This window comes from Arvicanthis niloticus, chromosome 2, assembly GCF_011762505.2.
Source record: "Arvicanthis niloticus isolate mArvNil1 chromosome 2, mArvNil1.pat.X, whole genome shotgun sequence".
In the NCBI taxonomy this organism is placed as follows: domain Eukaryota; kingdom Metazoa; phylum Chordata; class Mammalia; order Rodentia; family Muridae; genus Arvicanthis; species Arvicanthis niloticus.
The window spans coordinates 84,525,472-84,546,113 of record NC_047659.1 but is presented as its reverse complement, the minus strand read 5'-3'; the positions used below and the strand labels follow the sequence as shown (position 1 = coordinate 84,546,113).

General features: G+C 38.5%; 1 protein-coding gene across 1 annotated transcript in view; it reads left to right on the top strand.

Moving 5' to 3' along the window:
- Positions 1-521: 521 nt before the first annotated feature.
- Positions 522-20,642, top strand: part of Ryr3 (ryanodine receptor 3) — a 290,856-nt gene continuing 270,735 nt past the window's right edge. Inside the window, exons 1-6 of the mRNA XM_076928313.1 lie at positions 522-531; positions 658-770; positions 1,610-1,709; positions 4,260-4,353; positions 10,596-10,670; positions 12,603-12,759. Coding sequence (XP_076784428.1) covers positions 522-531; positions 658-770; positions 1,610-1,709; positions 4,260-4,353; positions 10,596-10,670; positions 12,603-12,759 — 549 coding nt within the window. The remainder of the gene's footprint in view (positions 532-657; positions 771-1,609; positions 1,710-4,259; positions 4,354-10,595; positions 10,671-12,602; positions 12,760-20,642) is intronic.

Sequence of the window (20,642 nt, the reverse complement as noted above, 5' to 3'; positions counted from 1 at the left end):
TTAGTTAGAATGGTGAATTTTTTAATAACAGTTTTTCTTCCTTGGTACATATATTTTTCATATGTTTTAAGCTGTGTTAGTTTTTATAGGTTTGGGCCTTAAGAAACAAACAAAAACTCTATTTACTACTGTTTCAGTGCATTTCAAACAAGGTGAGGAAGAATGATAAAATTGTTTATATGCTCAATATGTTAATGAAATAAGGTCCTAGAGAACCTCTTTCTGTGGGGACAAGGGTTAAGATCTTTTAATATAGACCAAGTTGCCTCAAACTCATTAAGTCAAAGACAAATTTGAACTTCTGATCTTTCTTGCCCCTACATGTACCACCAAAACAGAATGAAATCAGTTCATTTTTTTTTTAAAGATGTAAAAGGGATTGTGAAAAACCATATCTTATATCCATTAAAAATATTCAGACTTCTGAATTACAGACCTCCAAAAAAGACAATATTTTGTCTTTCTGTCTTTATGTCTTTAAAATGAAAAATATAGTCAAGAGCACACATTAGATAACAAGCATGGTTGTAGGTAAATGGGAATTGAAGCAGAAAGAGCTAGACTGAGGGAGAGGTATGTCATTGGAAGGAATGTGGGGCAGAATTAGGAGGACTGCCTTCTAGGATGCAGAGGCTAACTCATGAAGCATTCATGTAGGAGAAGCCTGTTGGTGGACCATACATCCTGCTTCCAAACAAAGGTCTGAAGGAGAGAAAGTACGAATTGGAGACGACCTTATCCTCGTCAGTGTGTCTTCTGAAAGATATCTTGTAAGTACCTCTTGACGGTAGCATCTTTTCTTTTCAGAATGTCTTCCTTAGGAATAGGTGGCCAGGGGAAACAGAGCTACTGCAGGCTGGGTAGGACAAAGTATCTCTCTCCTGTGAGGCAGTCCTAATGCCTGGAATTTAACTGTTAGGTTCTTTTTAGATTGTTGTGTTGTATTCAGCAAATCCTGCTAAGATGAATTAAGTCACATTACTCTGAATTTATCACATTGTGTGGCTCTTGCCAAGTGGAAAACAAGCCAGCAAAAAGTAATGCAGGGAAATAAGCTTGATAGAAAATGGGGGTGTAAAAATGGGGGTGTAAAACATCAGTGCATGGGTTATTACAGAGGCTGACAGAGGCATATGAGGTCTTTCATCTAAGGATAGTTACCAATGGAGCTCCATTCAAGGTAGGAATGCCTGAAGATAAAGAAATGCCCAAGATAAGTGTTGAATTTCTCAGCAGTTTCTCATAGGGCCAAACCTGACAGCCACTTTTGCCTTGCCGTCTCCAAATGTTGAAGCAATTTTATTCCCATTTGTGAGGGTCTTTTTATCCTACAAGAAGTAGACATTTTATAATTGTGTAGAGTCGGGCATGCAGCTGAGGTGACAAGGTTACCACTTGTCTGTCACCTCTGTGGCTGCATAGTTCTTTCTGGAATAAAGTGCCACCTATGAAACTACTTGACGATTAGACTAAGAAAGGTCCCACACATATGTAGAAGGAGCCATGGAGAAGGGAAGCTGTTTAACTTAATGCTTGACATTCTGGTGGGCAGCTCTGATGGGAATGGACTAGTGATTTAAAGGAGGTTTCATTTCTTTTCCCATTGCAGCATCTCTCGATATCAAATGGTAGCATCCAAGTGGATGCCTCCTTTATGCAAACACTCTGGAACGTACATCCTACATGTTCAGGAAGTAGCATCGAAGAAGGTAAGCCATCCCTCAGCATGCCATTTCCTCTGAGCTGTGTATGATAACATTTTCTGCCGTCTCTCACCCACATACAGCATGATTTTATTTCTCCTACTTTTTTATCTGATATCAGTATAGATTACTTTCTATTGTTACTCCCCATGGGCATCGTTGACCTTGATTTAATTCTTTGGTACCTGTTGTTAGTTTATCACTACAAGCACACAGGAGTTGCTTACTATTGATAAGTATTTTTATTTTATTATTCATGCTTACTATTGGTAAGTAAACAGGCCTAGAAACTTCCATCTTAGAAGAGATTATTTGCTGGAAAGATGAAATGGCTTATACCCCAACCCCACTCTATGCCTCTCTCCATAGTAGAAAGGAACTTCCTTCATAATAAGTATATAATTGGTCTTTGGTTTTTACTTACCAATATAGAACACCCATAAAATAATAAATAAAAATGTCTCACAATTAATTGTTTCTGTGGAAATAAGATCATTTAACAGTTAAACTACAGTGTTTGGAAATGACAAATCCTGTTTGCTGGTATGATATGAGAAGCTATTAAAATCAGGGTTCTATCCTCCTCTCTCTCCTTTCTTCTTTCCTTTCTCCCTCTGTCTTTTCTCTCTTCTTATTCTCTCTTCCCTCTGTCTTCTCTCTCTTCTCTCTTCTCTCTCTCTCCCTCTCTCTCTCTCTCTCTCTCTCTCTCTCTCTCTCTCTCTCTCTCTCTCTCTGTCACACACACACACACACACACATGTGTGCACATACATACAAACATTAATATACCTTTGTAAATTTACCATCAGTCTTTCCTTCTTATCAGGAATCAAGACTCCTTATCTTAAATCTTTCCCTGGAAAGTTTCAGCCTTGTTTTGATGTTAAATGTTTCATCTTCACGGACAGAAATAAAATTATCTCAGTCCCAACAGAGAGCTTGTAGAGATTAATTAAGGAGTGTTCTCACAGAAGCACTGAGTGCCCTTGTGTGGATGAAATCTGAAGAGCTCATCAGCTCGGTCTTCTGGCTGGGTGGAGAATGGCCTCTCATCATCCATAACCCTGCCCTCATAGACGTTGGTGGCCCTTCACTTGATGCTTTTTCCGTGACTGTGATCCACACTCTCACAGATTTCAGCAAAAAAAAAAAAAAAAAAAAAAAAAAAAAAAAAAAAATTGTAACGCACAGCACTTGGCAGTTTTCTCAGATGAGGAGGATATTGATTGGAAAAGCCCACAAACTATTCACGATGGACTCTTAAGCAGCGATAGTCTCACCATCAAGAGAGGATCAAAAGTTTAATCAAGAGCTTGATGGCTGAGGTTTTTAATTTTCTATGTAAATCGGCTACTAGGAATTCCCTTCAGTATGTCTTGAATTATTTAAATGCAAAAATGCGACTGTACATATTAGTATAATTAGCTATTGGAAAAATACTTGTGCATATTTGAGGGAAGTTTAAGCTAATCTTTTCTTGCCTCGGTTTAAAAAAGAAGTGCTAAGGCAACTCCAAGTATCTCTGTACAGTACGCTCTAATAGCACCGTCTTCCCCTCTGGAATGATTTCTCGTTGTTAATGTTTTAATCCTGCACCCAAAATAGTTGGAGACAGCCCCCCTCAAGTGATCTAATTATGTGATTTAAAAAGAAAAACTTCTAATACAGACATTGAACATATTAAGTCCATATGTCTCCTGAGAATGGAGTAGCCTAGAGATTTTTTTTTAATTCAGAAGAATAACAAATCCAATTTCTTTGTGCAAAATTAGTTTAGCCAGGCCTGCCTCCTGCTATTATGCTACCAGAATTAATGCTTGGAATTTGTTTGAAAACTAATGGGTCATCATGCCCTTGAAGTTTATTGTTTCTTTTCGGGGTCTGAACTCACAACTATTGAGATTCCTTTTTGCTGAAACTTAAGTGCTTGTTGATAGCAGTTGCTGCACATGTCCATTCAGACCTGCTAGAGGCATTCTGCCCCACCCCCACTTTGGGAAATAGATGCACCATCACATTTGATCTGTATTAGTTAACTACAATTGAAAACTACCTTCTCCTAAAATGTCTCTTAAAAGCATATTGTTTCCTTTTCCTAAATAACACTTAAAAACAGATTGTCACCCTATTCTGACTAATTTTTATCCCATTACCATAATTTGATTTGGATTTTGCCAAGAAGTATATACACTAAAGTTGTAAGATCTGGTGATTTGGTATTGAGTTATTAGCTTCTTACAAAACTGGAAAATCCTGTTCATTCTAACAGTAATTTTTCATTTTGTTTTGTCTTGTTTTTTGTTTTTTTTTTAAGTGATAACACACTGCTTTCACCTTCTACTCTATGTTTGGCCTTACTTATTTCTCAATAACTTAACTGCCAGAGTTAGAATTCTTTTCCACTGCAGCCTGGATTCATGGACTTTATACTTTCCCATGTGTATTACTCTGACTGTTTTGTAGAACCAGCTGTGACTTGCATGAATTCGCCCTTACTGAACACAGTGTTCTCCTTAAACTTTTGATCAGTTATTGTGGTATACCATTCTTTCATAGGATACCTACTTGGTGGCCATGTAGTTCGTCTTTTCCATGGTCACGATGAATGTTTGACGATACCATCTACAGATCAGAATGATTCTCAGCACAGGTAAGCCACTATCTTCATTCTTCTGTCTGAGCTGTCTCCACTCTCTGGTAACTCATATTAAATATTTTGCATTTTTATTTGGCCACACGTGATTTGTGTAGGTCTTTCTTACTTAGACTGACCTTCATCTAGCCACAAGCTTCAGTTTGTTAAGTAGGAATAGCAAGACAGAAGTGTTTGCTCAAAAAAAAAATGTGTTTACCTTCAATCTAAGCAAGAATGCTCCAATGCATCTCAAGCCATTCGTTGTATTTGATTACTCCTATGTCTGAATAATCCACATTGGTGAAAGGAATCAGCCATTCTAGAGAGGCTGTGTGTTTACATAAGTTATTGATGGTCCTTGAAAGGCAGATTATCTCTGTTCATCCCATTTAGTAGACTAAGTAATTGAGATGGCATTGTTGGTTTCATTTTTCTTGATACCAACTCATGTGGAAGAAACCAAGCATCAGAATTCATAAAAGTTGGATTTAGCAGGTAGCTGTCCCAAGGACTATAGTTAGAGGTAGTATAGAGATAAACTATATCTTTAGTCCAATAGGAGACTGTTTAATGGACTCTTGTTAATGATTCAAAATTATGTGAATCCGCCCTGTTGTATATAGAAGACACTGTTTCCTTGAAGTTATCCAGCATCTCTGGCCTTTATACTTTTTCTGCCTCCTCATCTGTAAAGGCCACCGAACCTTGAGGGGGACAGGTTTAATAAAGCTTCAGTTGTGGATCTCTTAGTTAATTCTCATCTACTGCAAGGATATAGCACTATGTCATTAGGAATCACTTTATTGTTATGCTCCTTTTGCCTAATAATCAATACACTAACAGTAGTAAGGGAGACTAACTGGTTGGTGTGTGTGTGTGTGTGTGTGTGTGTGTACATGTGTGTATACATGTATGATTTTTTATTGGATATATTATTTACATTTCAGATGCTATCCCCTTTCCCCATTTCTCCTCCCTAGAAAACCCCTATCCCATGCCCCCTTCTCCATTTTTCTTTTATACAATTTTTTTTAATGTTAACCAAAGGCTTTATAAGTTTGGTAGTGCTCAATATCAATCATAAGTGTAACCCAATACCCAACCTAGATATATCAACTATCTTTGACTGGCAGAGACATGTGAAAATCAGCCTTCATGTCCCCCCCTTCTTCTCTCTCATCACCTAGCTTCTCCTTTCCTTCTCTTCCTTCTCTACTTACTCCTACTCTTCCTTTCCATACTCCTCCCACTTTAGCTCCTCCTACATATCACCCTTCCTGTTAAAATAAAACTTTTCTCTCAAAATACAATTATCGAATAACTATACCAATTTGTGTCAGCAAGGTGCAAGATAGACCTAATACCCAGTCCATCACTTTGTTGACTAAGCAGAACCTCTGTCATCTCTCCTAACTCAAAGACTTAGTTCTGAACCTGGCTTTTTTCTTGGCTTTAGAATGAATGTTGGCTGAAAACCATCCTCTCAAATCTTTTCTCTCAAAGTAATTAGCCAGGATTGGCTATGAGACTATAAGTTTTCAACCCCATCAGAAATCCAGAATGACTGAGTTAACTGAAATTATGGGAAGCACAAAGCATGGCTTCTAAAACTTAGCCAATTTATAAAGACTGCTGAACACCTGGACAGTCCCTATACTACAAAACGTTGGAGCATCCGATCTTCAGCCTTCTGGTCCAGGAACATCTGACAGACCTTAGTGATGCAGAATTATTAAGGGCTGATTACTCTGTCTAGGCAGATATAATCAGTTGACTATTCTGCAGGTGTGTCCTTTTCTGGTCATTAATTTGTCTGTAGATGGAAAGAGGCAATTCTTGCCTAGTGGCTGTCACCGCACAACTGGAGTAACTCCAAGGATGCTCAATTTCTTCTTAGAATCCAAGACAGGAAGCTGTTAGGAGCAGACAGGTCTCTAATAAAAATGAACATTAATACAGAAATGTTTGTCACATCAATTCTGTGGACTTCTGATGTTTTGAAAACCAACTATCCATGTAAGGCAATCTGGACTGTTGTCTGTTAACTCCTCTCAGCTATTTCTAAAGAAAATATAGAAAACACCCTAACAATAAACTCAAAGCCATGAATTTGCTATAAGCCCTTTAACTCACAGTCTAACCATCTCAAATCAGTTAAAAAAGTTAAATAAGGACTGGGTCTAAGCCTTGTATTCCTAAATGTCTTCAATAAAAAGTTTTTAAAAGATTCTGAATTTTATTAAATGGAAGATATTAATGCACATTATATACATACATACATATATATGTATATATATATATATATATATATATATGTATTCAAGATTTATTACTACTTTTCTTATCCTCAAAGGAAGAGTACATAAAGTGATCTGCCGTGTGACTGTAGAAGTCTCATATATTAAGTAAAAATCAAACCTCTTATCTAAATTCAACTTAATTTTGACAGTAATTGGTCTAAACTGGTGACTGCAGTATCTTATCTTGTTGTTATGCTTATAAGATCTTTCTCAACTACATTAATTTTACTAAATTGGTGACATCAGAGACAAATTCTGACACTTTACAGATCATCTTGATCAGACTTCTGCCAATGGTGGCATCCTGGCTTGTTTCAGATGGAAGTTTAAAAAGCTGGAGCTTTGTTCACTTTTTGTCAGTGCTCATCCCTTATTCTGTGTGCTGAAGGACCAAGAAGCACCATGATTGAATGTATTTCTCTGTATCTTAGAAACTGTCAACTGGTGACTTGAGTCCCTTACAGTGTGAATCTCTTCCTATTGCTATGTTTCCTAAATGTCCTTTATAGGACCCAGATGTGACATAGAACAGAGTTGAGAGCACACTGAAACTAGACCTATGTAAGTGTTGTGAGTGATTTACTCTGTTCCTCCTTAGTGGCTGACAGTGACGTCTACATGCTGAAGGAAGTTCAGTCAATCTGATTTCCCTTAGAATTAAGGATCACTAGCTAAATGTTGTCATGTGATCTTATTCAGTTGCTGATTTTTTTTTTCATTTCATCTTTGTTTTGTTTTTATTTGATTTTAGTGGGGTGGGTTTTTTTTTCTTTTTTCTTTTTTTTTTCTTCTTTTTTGAGAAAGAGTCTTACTATATAATCTGTTTTGCCTAGGAATCACTATGTAGATCTGGCTGGATTTGAACTCACAGACATCCACCTGCCCCTGCTTCTTAGCTCTGTGATTAAACACCTGGCTTACTGTTGCTTTTATATTTTACTGTGCTATATTAAGTAGAAGGCTTTCAGATAGCTAAAAAAAAAAAATTGAAGCTTATAATAGTGTATGGTGGTTATCTACATCAAAATGAATCATACTATATCTTTATCAGCTTTTTCCTCCTGTTCTACTTTTGAGGATGGGAATTTGGAAGACATAAAGTGGTTACCATATGCATTGCCTTCATCTCTATTATTGAAACTACAGTCGCAATAGAAATAGCCTGATCTGAAACTATGAAGTATGAAGATGGCTCGTCCTTTGATAGGAATTCCTGTTAAGTGCTCTAACAAGATCCTGTGTAAAGGGGAAAGGAGAGAAATATTTGAAAAACTTAGTTGGGAGAATGAGGGAGATGGTGATCAGGTTCCAAAATGAGTCTAATGGAGCAAGAATACAAACAAAAGCAATAGCAAGAGGCACCTGGATGTGCACAAGGACTCCATAGGATTTGGTTGGTGTTACCAAAGAAGATGACAAGACATACTTGTCCCTTTCCTTTGCATGGCAGCATGAGGGACTGAGATTGGGTAAGGAAGCAACCATTGAGGACTTTGGAGCCTAAATTTTGGCTTTCTCAATGAAAGCAGGATGACAAGATGCCTTGGTACTGCTTTCTGTCTAGGGACTATGAACCCTAAACCTCTTCACTGATGTTCGTTGTTAGAAAAATAAAATCGTCAACTAGCCAGAATCATCAAAAACATTAAAATCAGGAAAAAGGAACAGGCAATAGAGAGTATGCTAAGAAATTCTAGGAACTACTAAGATACTGACTCCCCAGATGAAATTGTTTTCCTTCCCTCTGAACCCTGGGAGTAGGCAGGCTTGATGGAAATATTACCTAAGAATGGAAACTCAAGAGCCACAATCTCACATTCTGAACTCAGATGCTTCGCTCTGCCTCTGGCTTATCAAACACCCTGGGCTAAGTCACTCAACCTGTTGGAGCCAAAGCTAAGATGTCAGCCAGGCTTTCAAAAGCAACTCAGCTGTCCACCCACTCTGCTCCTCTTATTGCCATCATTTAAGAGAACAGGAACAAATTGTTTCAACCATGGTAACCTTGTGATACTAAACAGATCAAGCTGCTAGAATATCTCAGTTAGGTATAATGGACATTTAAGGATATTTCAGACCTTGGGTTTAGAGGGTCTTCTGATGTTAGCTTCAGGACTGAATCGCATGAGACCTAACATGGGCCATTATCTCTCCCTTTCTTTCAGTCTTTGCTGAAGGTCGAGATATCCCAGTGAAAATCTCTGTCAATTTGTATAAATAGCAAAGTCAGGAAAGTCGCATTTCCATTTTGGCCAGGTACAGAAACACCTAGGAGTTAAAGCTATAAAAGAATATACAATTTTCTTTTGTAAATATTTCCTAAGTGTATTTATTTAAAACAAGGCTTAGAAATGTCCTCTACACTCCCCCATAAATGATGTAACCATGCTTAATATAGCATTTGATTGCATCTCTGTGCTCTTAATGTATTATTCTATATATGTTTATAGATAATCTGTATTAAAACAAAATTTGTATAAATCTGTATTTCATAGTTCTTTATGTATCTATGAACATTTGTTTTAAACTTTCTTTTTAAAATCACGTTGAGTCTTTATATCCCATGATTTAACTACCCTTATTAGACTTGTTTTACAGGCAAGAGAGTTGAACCACAGAGAACTGACAGATCTTTTCTAGTTCATAGTACTAAGAGATCCAAAACAGGTATCTTTCCCTTTTATATGTATCTTTTGAAGTAATTCAGACTACTTCAACATAAGGATCAGGTATCTATTTTCTCTTCATCACTATAGAAGGTTTTTTTTCCCTAAAATCTAGGTCCAAATTCTTCTTTTTGAATAGTTCATTTTTGTTATATAGACAAACTATAACAGAGGTAGGATGTAAGGCTGGTGAGTTCAAATGAAGTTAAATGATTAGTCTTGAAAAGTCTCAAGAACATGATATCCAACATCCTCCTCTGGCCTTTTTGCATGCACGGTTATGTATATTCACACAGAAATGTACACATGCATGCACATGTCATATGTAGTTAATCAATAAAGGTATAACAATTTAATTCACATAACTGGTGATCTAACTAGGTTGGTTCTCATTGTATAGATCAAAAGATTGAGACTTTGATAATAATTAGAAAAGCATCAACAATACTGTACTACTCAAAATTCTGAGTTGTAAGAGAACAAGGGAGATGTTGGGAACATAGGATGTCAAGTAGAGAGGAAAAACCTAATGACCACTGTGGCACTCTGCATCAGGTCCTGTAATAGGAGAGTAACTATCACAAACTTCTGATAAAATATAAATGAAGTGTTAAGTTTGAGTATACTGCTTACCAAACATTGGTGTCTCAGTTTAGGCAAACCTATCTTGATGATTTGAGGTGACAATGTGAGGGGAACCAAGTGACACTGTACAGTAACTCTGTGGACTGTCTGTGAAATTGCTTCACAAATGTAAAATTAATCTAAAACAAAAAGTGTTTAAAAGCATATTAAAAGATAGTTTTTAAGCTGGGAAAAAAGAACCATGCAATAATGGAACCATTAAAACTATGGCAACTGAAGACACAACTTTGTTCCAGCCTTCCTAGAATAATGACGTGATTCACACTGTTCTGCATGTGTTCTAAAAGTAAAAATCTATTTATAATAAATGGAAATTACATTGAGAAGCCTAACCTAAAAGGCTCAGATCATCCTTTGTCAGTAACATGGTATAAGACTGAGCCATTTTAAAAATGTAGGAATGGAGAACATTGTCTCCCTTTTTTCCCACTGTCCCTCTGATGATCTATGAGTGTCCATTGCATACGGGATGTGCCCTCCCTTTAGGCAGCTTTAATTCATCCTAAGAGAGAGATAAAGACCACCAACCAATCCTCCCTTTGAATTTGCTGACTTGAGAGGTTTAGGTAGCTAGTGTGAGCCTCCTCTGCAAGGAATTGTCCTTCATTGGCAAGGAACTGGTGCTGATCCCCAACTCTGCTTACAGGAGGGTGTTCTATGAAGCTGGAGGAGCTGGGACCAGAGCCAGGTCTCTATGGAGAGTGGAACCCCTTCGGATAAGGTAACACATGGTCCAGATGGTACCATTTGCAAGAGTGGTTGGTTTTCCTGTATAGTCTATTCTCTTATATTTATCATTTGTTATAACTTGAGAAGAACCCTCAAAAGTCTGTGGTTGAGAGCTAAATTCTAAAATTTCTATGGCTTTGATTATAAGAAATCACACACACACACACACACACACACACACACACACACTCACTTTCTTACACCCAAGATATTTCCAGGTTCTTATTTTTAGTCTAAAGTTAGTTGCCCCCTACTCTAATACAGCCTGGGTAATCAGAGGTTAGCTTTGTAATTACCACTGAAAGCCCCCAGAGTTTCCCCTCTCCCCTTGCTACCACTACCATTATTTTATTAAACAAATACCCTGGAAGCTTTCAGTAGGTGTCTTGGCTGCAGTAAGAGCTATCTTTAAACAACAAAGATAGACAGGTAGTCAAGATGGCAGCTAGTAAAATAAGATTCAAACCTCACATAGATGTGTGGAAAACAACATTTGTCAGAATGTCTCACACAGCAATGTACATAGGTGGAAGGAACAAAGGTTGATTTTCAACCGTGAGCTTGAGTAACAGCTTTTAAAGCTTGAGTAATTCGTTCCTTAAACTCCAAATTCTAAAGGCCCATCTGGGTAAGAGCAGATCCTTTTATCTGCTAAGAAGATGGGCAAGTTAAGTTAGAGCTAAACAGCTGGGATGAGAAGAGAGGGACTAAGTATTGCAAACTGCTTCTTTTCATTTCCTCCCTAGCACTGGGCCAGTGTTTCTTTAAAAATGTATTCAGGAAGAATTCTCTCTTGTGAGAGTTGTATACCTCCAAAAAATGCCCTACTAAAGATGAAAATAATATAAAGGAGCCTCTCCTATACCCCCTCTTCCTCTCCTTTTTTGCTCATTTAAATAGTTTATTGAGAAACTTTTGAAGATGCTGATTTGGAATGTATCATTTTTATATTGAAAAACAAAAGTTATTATATATAGTGTGTAAAAGAAATATTGATTTTTAAAATGGGGTACCCACTTATTGACTAGCTCAAGACTTCTTGTTTAAATAAATTTTCAAATATATATATATATATATATATATATATATATATATATATATGTATGTATGTATATTCATAGTTGTTAGTGCTTGACAACAGAAACCTAAGCCTGGTTTATAATCATGATTTTGATTCTCATGTGTTTCTAAAAATTGAAAAGGTGACAAATGATTGTAAAGTTTGACACGTATGTCACCTAACTTAAAGGATACGTTTTGAGTTACCAGTGATCCCATGAATAATTTCTCCCCTAGTGTTTACCATAACTTCTTTTGATTGCTAGTCTTTTGGATATGGGCCATGTAAAGATGGACATTGCAACTGCGATTCCTTATCTCAATCCTTTGGTCCTACTTTGTTCCTACTGAACTCGTCTCCTTTGAGTGGAGTTACGGTATATCTGCTTCTCGGTCACATCCCTTACTACTTGCCTCTCCCTAGCACTCATAACCTACAGTGGCTGTAGGTTGTTTTGTTTGTCTTATCATTTCTCAGAAAGACAGGACTTTTTATGATGTGGAAATGCTTGACTTCCAATAGCAAAATGGAAAGACTGCTTTCCCAAATACAAGTATTCCTAGATGAAAGGCTTCCCATCATTTTGAACTGAATTGCATAAACATTGGTCGACTGAATGATGTGTTAAAGCCTGAGACTTCTAATCATAGTATGCCATTGCCCTGCCCTCAAGACCATGGTCCTTGCCTATAAGAGGAGTCAAAGGAAAGCACTGTTCTGAATTGTAGATAGATAGGAAATGGATTCATTGACTCTTAATGATAACTCCAAGAAAGTGGATAAAGTTGGGGCTTAAGAAAAAACAGTGTAAATCTTGAACAGAACTGACTTCTATATATGTAATTTCTCATGTTCTTTGGGCAGCTGGAGTGGCAGTAACATCAGGTGGGGCCAGGCTTTCCGACTTCGGCATCTCACCACAGGACACTACTTGGCCTTGACAGAAGACCAAGGCCTTCTTCTACAAGACCGGGGAAAATCTGACACCAAATCCACAGCCTTCTCCTTCCGAGCATCAAAGGTAAGACACTATGGAAGAACCCTGATTCTGCTCTAGAAGTGAGAGTCACTGGAGTCCTCATGGTAGCTCTCTGACTGAAAAGAAAGGAGACTGAAACAGTGAAATACCGGCCTGGACTCTGATAGCCATGCTCTTCTCTCTTTGGAGAAAGGCCTCCTGAAAGAACATCATCAAGGATGAAGGATAACATCTCTAAGATGAGACTACTAACTCTTAGAAAACACAGAATCATCAGAGTAGACAACATTGCTCACAGGGTAAAGGAAACTATGATTGATTGGTATAATCTATGTAGTTTTTAACAACTTCTAGTTTGTGTGCTTTATTCTCCTATAAAACAATGAAAGCATCAGGTTCAGAATGTATTTATTTAAAGTAAGGAAGGAAATATTAAAGATTCAGACACAATTCTGGATATATTATTACCTTCAAGTCATTTGTAGTATACAGTTACAGTACTTCCAGCTTTAACCTGTCCACTCAAATCTTTGCCTAGAATGGATCCACTGATAGTTATGTTAACTCCAAGTGGAAAAACTTGCCATTTGATATGCATATAAATAACTACCTTTTTAAATATCTAGTGTTTAATCAGGTTTGGGATCTGCCTAGCTGAAAGCTGGATATAGCTGGAGTCAGGATTGCATGCTGAGCTAACTTCTGATGGACAGTTGGATGCACCACCATTTACGATTGTTCTGAAAAGATCATCCAAGCATAACAAGGGCCCAGCACAGATGTATGCATAGCTATACGGACATCTGGTCCTCTGAGAAGACAGCCCACTCTCTCCTTTGGGAACTTCATCTCTAGTCTCATTCTTCTTTATATTTTCCCTGAAATAGGTTTTGATTTCTGATCTCAGCATGATATCAGTGAAGGGTTATTGATGGTTCTGTTTATGCAGACAGAGGCATGCAGTTGACAGCTGACTTTTCTATGGAATATTTCTGACTCCTCCACCCCTTCATTGTTCTCTGATCTGCCCTTTAAGACAGAGCAACACTTTAGCATAAAGGTTTTATTTTTCACACAAAAATTAAGCTTTTTTCACATCTGTATTTAAATCATCAAACATAACCAAGCTTAGAGGTTGGAGAGACAGCCCTAGAGTTAAAAACACATACTGCTCTTTTGGGGACATGAGATTGGTACCCAGCACGCACATTTGGCCTCCATGAGCATTTGCACTAAAATGTCCAAACACACACAGATGTGCACACATGCACATAAATAACATAAATCTTTAAAATTCATGAGTTTCATACCCATTTCTTATTAAAAAACACTTCTTCAGATTGATCTCCTCTGTGGAGGTGCACTGGTTACATGGATTCATCCTCTGTGGAGGCGCACTGGTTACATGGATTCATCCTCTGTGGAGGCGCACTGGTTACATGGATTCATCCTCTGTGGAGGCGCACTGGTTACATGGATTCATCCTCTGTGGAGGCGCACTGGTTACATGGATTCATCCTCTGTGGAGGCGCACTGGTTCTGTGCATTCATCTTGTCTTTCTGAGCATATGCCTTTCCTTTTACCATCAGTCCTTTTTACTTAGGATTTCTAGCTTGGGGATTTTACATTTATGTCTATTTGGCAATTAGTCTGGCTCCCAGGAAGTGCATACTAAAATAATAGATTAAAAAAAAAACAGAGAAAATGTAAGAGTGGAAGTGGGCAGAATCCCTTTCTCTTCTGATATATGGGGTGTTGAATGAGGGGATCTGCATATGGGGAGGGGAGAAAAAAGATAGATATTGAGAAGGGACACATGGTCGCTGATGACCTGTTAAATCCTTTCTGAGAATGCCAGCTTGGCTCTTTTCTGTCTGAGCTTTCTGCCTCCTTTCCCTCCATCCTTCTGTATGTATATGTACTTGACTAGAAAATGACTACAAAGTCCTTGCTGTTTCATTTACACAAAGGAATCAGGCAAACTCCCATGTGGTTGGCAGGATACTGTTCCCAAGGAACCCTTCCATTGAATTTCTTCTTTCTTAGCTTAGCAAGGGTCTACAATGTGTTATAGTTTCTAAGGGTAAGTTAGAGAGACTCACAGCACCATAGGACCCTAACATACCTCTCATTTGTACCACCTTTGGCCTCTGAGTACATTTCATCTTCTCAAAGCCCATCATTTATCTCCCCAAGTCCCTCCATCTCCATGTACAAGAAGGCTAGCACCTGGAGTATAAAAAGTCACTGTGGTTCTGTGGAAACCAGCAGCTTAACAGAACTAGACATAAATGCTGCCCTGTGCAATTGGCAGCATGCTCACATTTTTTTTTTCTGGAGTCCCTGTATTATAGGTTTTAAATAGCTCTGAATTCATCTGTTCTCAGCCCAGTTACCTTCATTTCCATTATAAAAGAATCAAAATTGAAAGTGCTTCAGCTCCATAGCAGGACACATATGGATGTGTTCCCACGGGAAATTGGGGCTCCCTTTGAGACGTAGTGTGGGAAGAACATTTGGACTTAGACTATGAATCTACACACACATATAAAAAGGGAAGACCGTGTGGTGGGTACTCAGCTCTGCCATACCCCATGGAAATAGTTGTGGGAGAAGAGCACTTGAGGTACCCTGGCTTTTTAGGATCTCCACATAGCCCCCAACTAAGGAATTAGCTGTTATGATCTTCCCACCATACACTTTGGTAAGCTTCTCTTCAATGGACAAAAGACACAGGGGACTGAATCTCTCCATTTCTCTATAGTACATGGGGATGGGTTTATTAGTTCTTTTCTGTTATATATGTAAGTGAACAAAGAAGACAGCATTTCAGGATCTAGATGCTGCCAGAGGAGTTGGGGATACCTCAGGGAAAAAATAGAGACCAAGAGTTGTATTCTGTGAGAAAGGATCTGGGGAGAAGTTGGAGTGCTCACCTGGCCTTTTCTGTAATTGGACAGTCTGGTAATAGAAAAAGAGGTTCCTGGGAGTAATAGTGTTTGGGCTTCAGACACATGCTGTTAAAGGATGCTGGTCTGGGCCTCTTTGACTTGTAATTATAAGCTTCTCATCCTCTCATTTAAATAAAGTTGCATTAATCTGCAAGACCTATGAGCACAAGAAAAGGCCATGAAATACTTGCCAGTATATAACATCTTTACCAAGCTGCCTGCACAGGATGACGGGCAGGTGGGTGCTCCTGGGGGTTGTGTATGTTGTGGGATTGGAGTGTGAGCCTGGGCCCGATGACACAGGAATAATAATCCTCACTACTCAGAAGGTTGAGGTAGGAGGACAATATGTCTAAGGCCTACCTTGGCTGTAGAGTAAGTTGAAAACTAGTCTAATGAACTTAACATGACTGTTTAATAAAAGATAAAAAAAAAAAAAAAAACTGTGGACAAAGTTCGGTGGTAGCACATTTGCCTAGCACGTGTAACATCCTAGGTTCAATCCGTAGTGCCACATAAAAAATGAAAAACAGCTGGGGCTGGATATGGTGGTACACAACTTTAACACTAGCACTCAGGAGTCAGAGACAGGAATTTGAGGCCAGCCTTCTCTATATAATAAGTTCCAGAACAGCCAGGGCTATATAGAAAAACCCTGTCTAAACAAACAAACAAACAAGAAACTGGGATGTGACAGTCTTGCTGAAAGATGACCACATCTAAGCACCAAATGCAGTTAGAGGCGTAAGTCTGGCTCTGGTCTAACTGAGACCTTTGAGCAAGCTGTATGAAACATGGAGAATTAATAACAGAATATGGTCTAGACACAGGCTCCCATACCACCCCTTCAACAAGATTATTCATATCGAAGTAGAGGTTCTTGTGTATGTTGTTGCCTCTAAAGTGTAGCATTCCAACATTACTCTGAAAGTTACATCTCATATGAAAGTGGGATATATGACATCATATCACACAGCTTTACCATTCCCTGATTCTGGTCTTGACTCTCATCTATTCTTAGTGAGACCTGGCAAATACTTCATAATCCATTCGGACTGCATTTGAAGTCTGTCATGAAGACTCCTTTAGTTCTGACCTCTGCCTACTACTCCCTTGTGTTTCTTACCACTTTCCTATAATTCCTGTTAGATCCAACATACTGTATATTTATCCGTCTTTGAACGTGATTTTCTCATGGCCAACCTGTTCCTGTATCATTCTTTGGTCTCTACACATCACCACTAGTAGGACCATTCCTATTCTTCTAGAAAAGTATCAGGTGCGGCTTATGAGAAAAAATGTTGTTTGTATTTCCAGTGGGTGGTTCCATTGATGGAGAACCTACATATCCCCCACTGCAATGTTTCTGTATTCCAGCATCTCTGTGGATACTGTGTAAAAAATACAGTTGGAAATGGCCAAGGACTATATAAATGTGATCGTAAGAGTCCACAGTGAAACCCGCTTCAGGCTAACCTCCATCATCTTTGTATCAGCGTCTGTCTTCCTTGTGTAATCATTTTGCTATCATCTCATCCCTGCACACACTCAATGAGGGAGATTCATTTTATTTTGAACATTTAAGTCAAATTTCTATGAATTTGATTTCCCATCATTTTCCTCGCGCCTGACATTGCAAGGCCATTCCCTAAGGATTGTCAGATAATGTGATTTAATATTTACTCTGGCATGGCAAATGCTATTTAGATGTCATGCTTCAATGTCAGTTTACAGCACTACATTCCTTTCAGGCAAGGTTGAATTAATAATATTAAAGCGGGCTTTATTATGTGTAGCCATGTATTCTATGGCCTCTCTATACATTCTTTTAAGAACCAGTCTTGAAATGATGGAGATCACATTTTGCCTATTTCATTGTATAAGGGCAGAGAACTATCACTGTTCCCACTTGGAGGAAATTTTTACTCAATATCAGTTTAGGAAACAACTATCAAATAACTGTTACGTATTAAGTATTGCATTTCTGCTTTATGTTGTGGTAAATATTACTATTAATTAGGGTTTCCTACCCTGCCTTTGTTCATTTAGTTTCTAGATAAAAGACACAAAACCTTTATATTTTTAATAAGCCAAAGACAGCATTGGAGCTGGGCAGATATCAACCCTCTGTGGCTATTTTGTCTACTTCCCTGTAAATAACCTTGTGTTCTATTTGGGCCACTCTTACTCCAACTAGCCATCCCTCAGGGCTATGGTTTTATGATCCCTCACATGAAGGCATCATCCTCTCTCTTCACTCTCCTCTCTTGCTCTCTCCTAAGAGCCTCTGCTTCAGACCCCAAGTCTGAGAACTAAACCCCACCCATCTCTCTTTGCCCAGCTACTCGCTGTAGGCATTTTTATTGATCTATCAGAGATAACTTGAGGGGTGGTTATACAGTATCATTTGGTGCACATGAGGCTCTCCTCTTCCTTGGAGGCAACTAGACTTTGGGGCCAGTATTTAGCATTACAACACATAGCAACAGACCACACCTCAACAACTCCTCCTGCTTTTCACGTGTTCTTTAACTCCAGCAGCCTGCAAGCACCTCCAAACAAGGGGGGAGCTGGGATCCTAGTACATAAGTCTATGGACATAGTGGTGCTGAAGTTGGTTTTATCAGTGACCCTGTTTCCTCTGACTGTTTCTTCATGAAGTCATCAGACAAACAGGAGAAAAATGCAGGCATTTCCAATCCATAGCTCATGTGGCCATGAATTGTGAATTGATTGTGAATGTGATTGTAGCTCAACACACATACACACACACACACCAACACACACACACACCAACTCACACACACACCAGCACACACACACACCAACACACACACACACACACACACACACACACTCACGCACACACAAAGTGAACTTACTTAAAACATCACAAGGATTTGAGTCTTTGTTTTATTTCGTGATTGAATTGCATGGTTCTCAAGGATAGCCTTTGTAGATGACAATGCTCTGTCACAATGCCAGAAAGTTGGACACAGGTGGTAGAGCAAACGAAGGAAAGAGAAGAAAACAAACTAACATCAAAATATCTAGAGGTACCACCACATACTGCCAGTCACTTTAAATTGAAAACTACAAAGGATTTAGACTTCTCTAATGGATGTTTTCCCAAGCCTTTGTTGTTCAAAGTGAACCAAATAGAGGCAGTCAAGGAAAACCACAGGCTGTGAAGTGAGAGAAATCTGGATTTGAACCTTGATGCTGCCATTTTCTGTTCAACCTCGGTATGTCTTTTATAAAAATAGGAATAAAGAAGTACATTTTGAAGGATTATTTTGAGAATTAAAGGAGACCAGAAAGATGACCTCTGAAGCTGTATGTTTTAATCCATGAAGTGGAAGTTGAGTTGCTGACCTGAGGGTGGTGATCCAAAGATGAAAATAGATATATGGGCTTTCTCTTAGGAAGTATGCTTCCCTGCTGAGGCAAATGGACCCACTCTCTAACATGCTGTGACCAGCAGAAGGACAGCCTTGTCTTCCCACCCAACAAAGGCTTTGTCACCAGCCCCACAGACCTCCAGGCTCTTTGCTGCATCCTGTGGGTTATAATTGTTTGTAAGGCAATATTAAGACCTTTAATTCTAGATAATGTGGTCATGAGAGGACTGTATTGGTATGGTGAAGCCAAAGCTGATTTTTCATAGTTTCTGGAGAAATAAATAGACAAAAATGGTCTAACCATGTCTTCCCTAACAGCTTCACTCAGCACCTCTAAATGGGTTCCACTGTTCTTTCTCTTTCTCTGAAATATTTTGGATGCTTACATTGTATGTTCAAAAATATTTTTTACAATGTCCATAGACACACATAGTTTAATTGTGTTCAGTTGTAACAATTCACTCTAACATGTGTGAATTAGAAGCTCAGTCAGACATCTTCTTCCATATTATTACCTTACATATTATTACCTTACAGCTCACCCATCTCCAGTCATACTACCTTTTCATCCACCTTTCTCACTAATGCCGAAATGATTACTCTAAGATGCAGGCTTTGCACTTGCTATATCAGCTCTCTATAAGACAGATGCCAAACGATACTAGAGCGCTGCACTAAACAGAACTGAATTGATTACTTTTGCAGATGATGATGTTTGACTTTTGCTGTGGGACTTAGAATTCTAAAAACTTCTGTTTAACTCCTAGGAGATGCAGCCTTTGTCTAAAGGCATCTTTTCCTGAAGAAAGTCTGTTAACATTGGAATTTTTGAAAAGCATGGACCTGTAGGGTGCTATCTTTAGTCATTACTTTTTATCAACTTCTCTCCTTGCCTCATCATCTCATCTTACCAGAATGCTATCCCCTTCCAGAGCCTCACTGCTATGGCTTGAGTATGGCCTCTAAAGGGTTCTTATATTGGAGTTATATCCCTAATTGAGGAATTAAGAGGATAAAAACTTGGAGAGATAGCTCAGCAGTAAAGGGCCCTTACTGCTCCTACAGAGGAGTCAGTTTCCGTTCCCAACACCCTCAAAGTGGCTCATGACCATCTTTAATTCCAGTTCTGGTTGGTGGGGAGGAATCTGATACCCTCTTCAGGCTTCTGCAAGTTCTGCACACACATACACATACACACAAACGAGAGAGAGAGAGAGAGAGAGAGAGAGAGAGAGAGAGAGAGAGAGAGAGAGAGAGACCTAGATAAGTACAGGCAAAACACTCATATTCATAAAATAAAAATAAATGACATCTTTTAATAAAAGATTGTGGAAACTGCTTCATTAGACTGTTTAGTGATAATGTGTTTGAAGTTGACTGAGATTGAAAAATGTCACCAGAATAGATATTGTAGATATTGGTGGCTTTATAAGAAAAATGACAAAGACCAGCCCAAGCTCCAGTTGTCCTTTGAATACATACCGTGTCACCTGTTTGTAACTAATATATGTGTGTAACTTCTAAAGTTTATATAAACTCAAAGTGCTTTTCTCATAAAGTAAGAGTATGTAT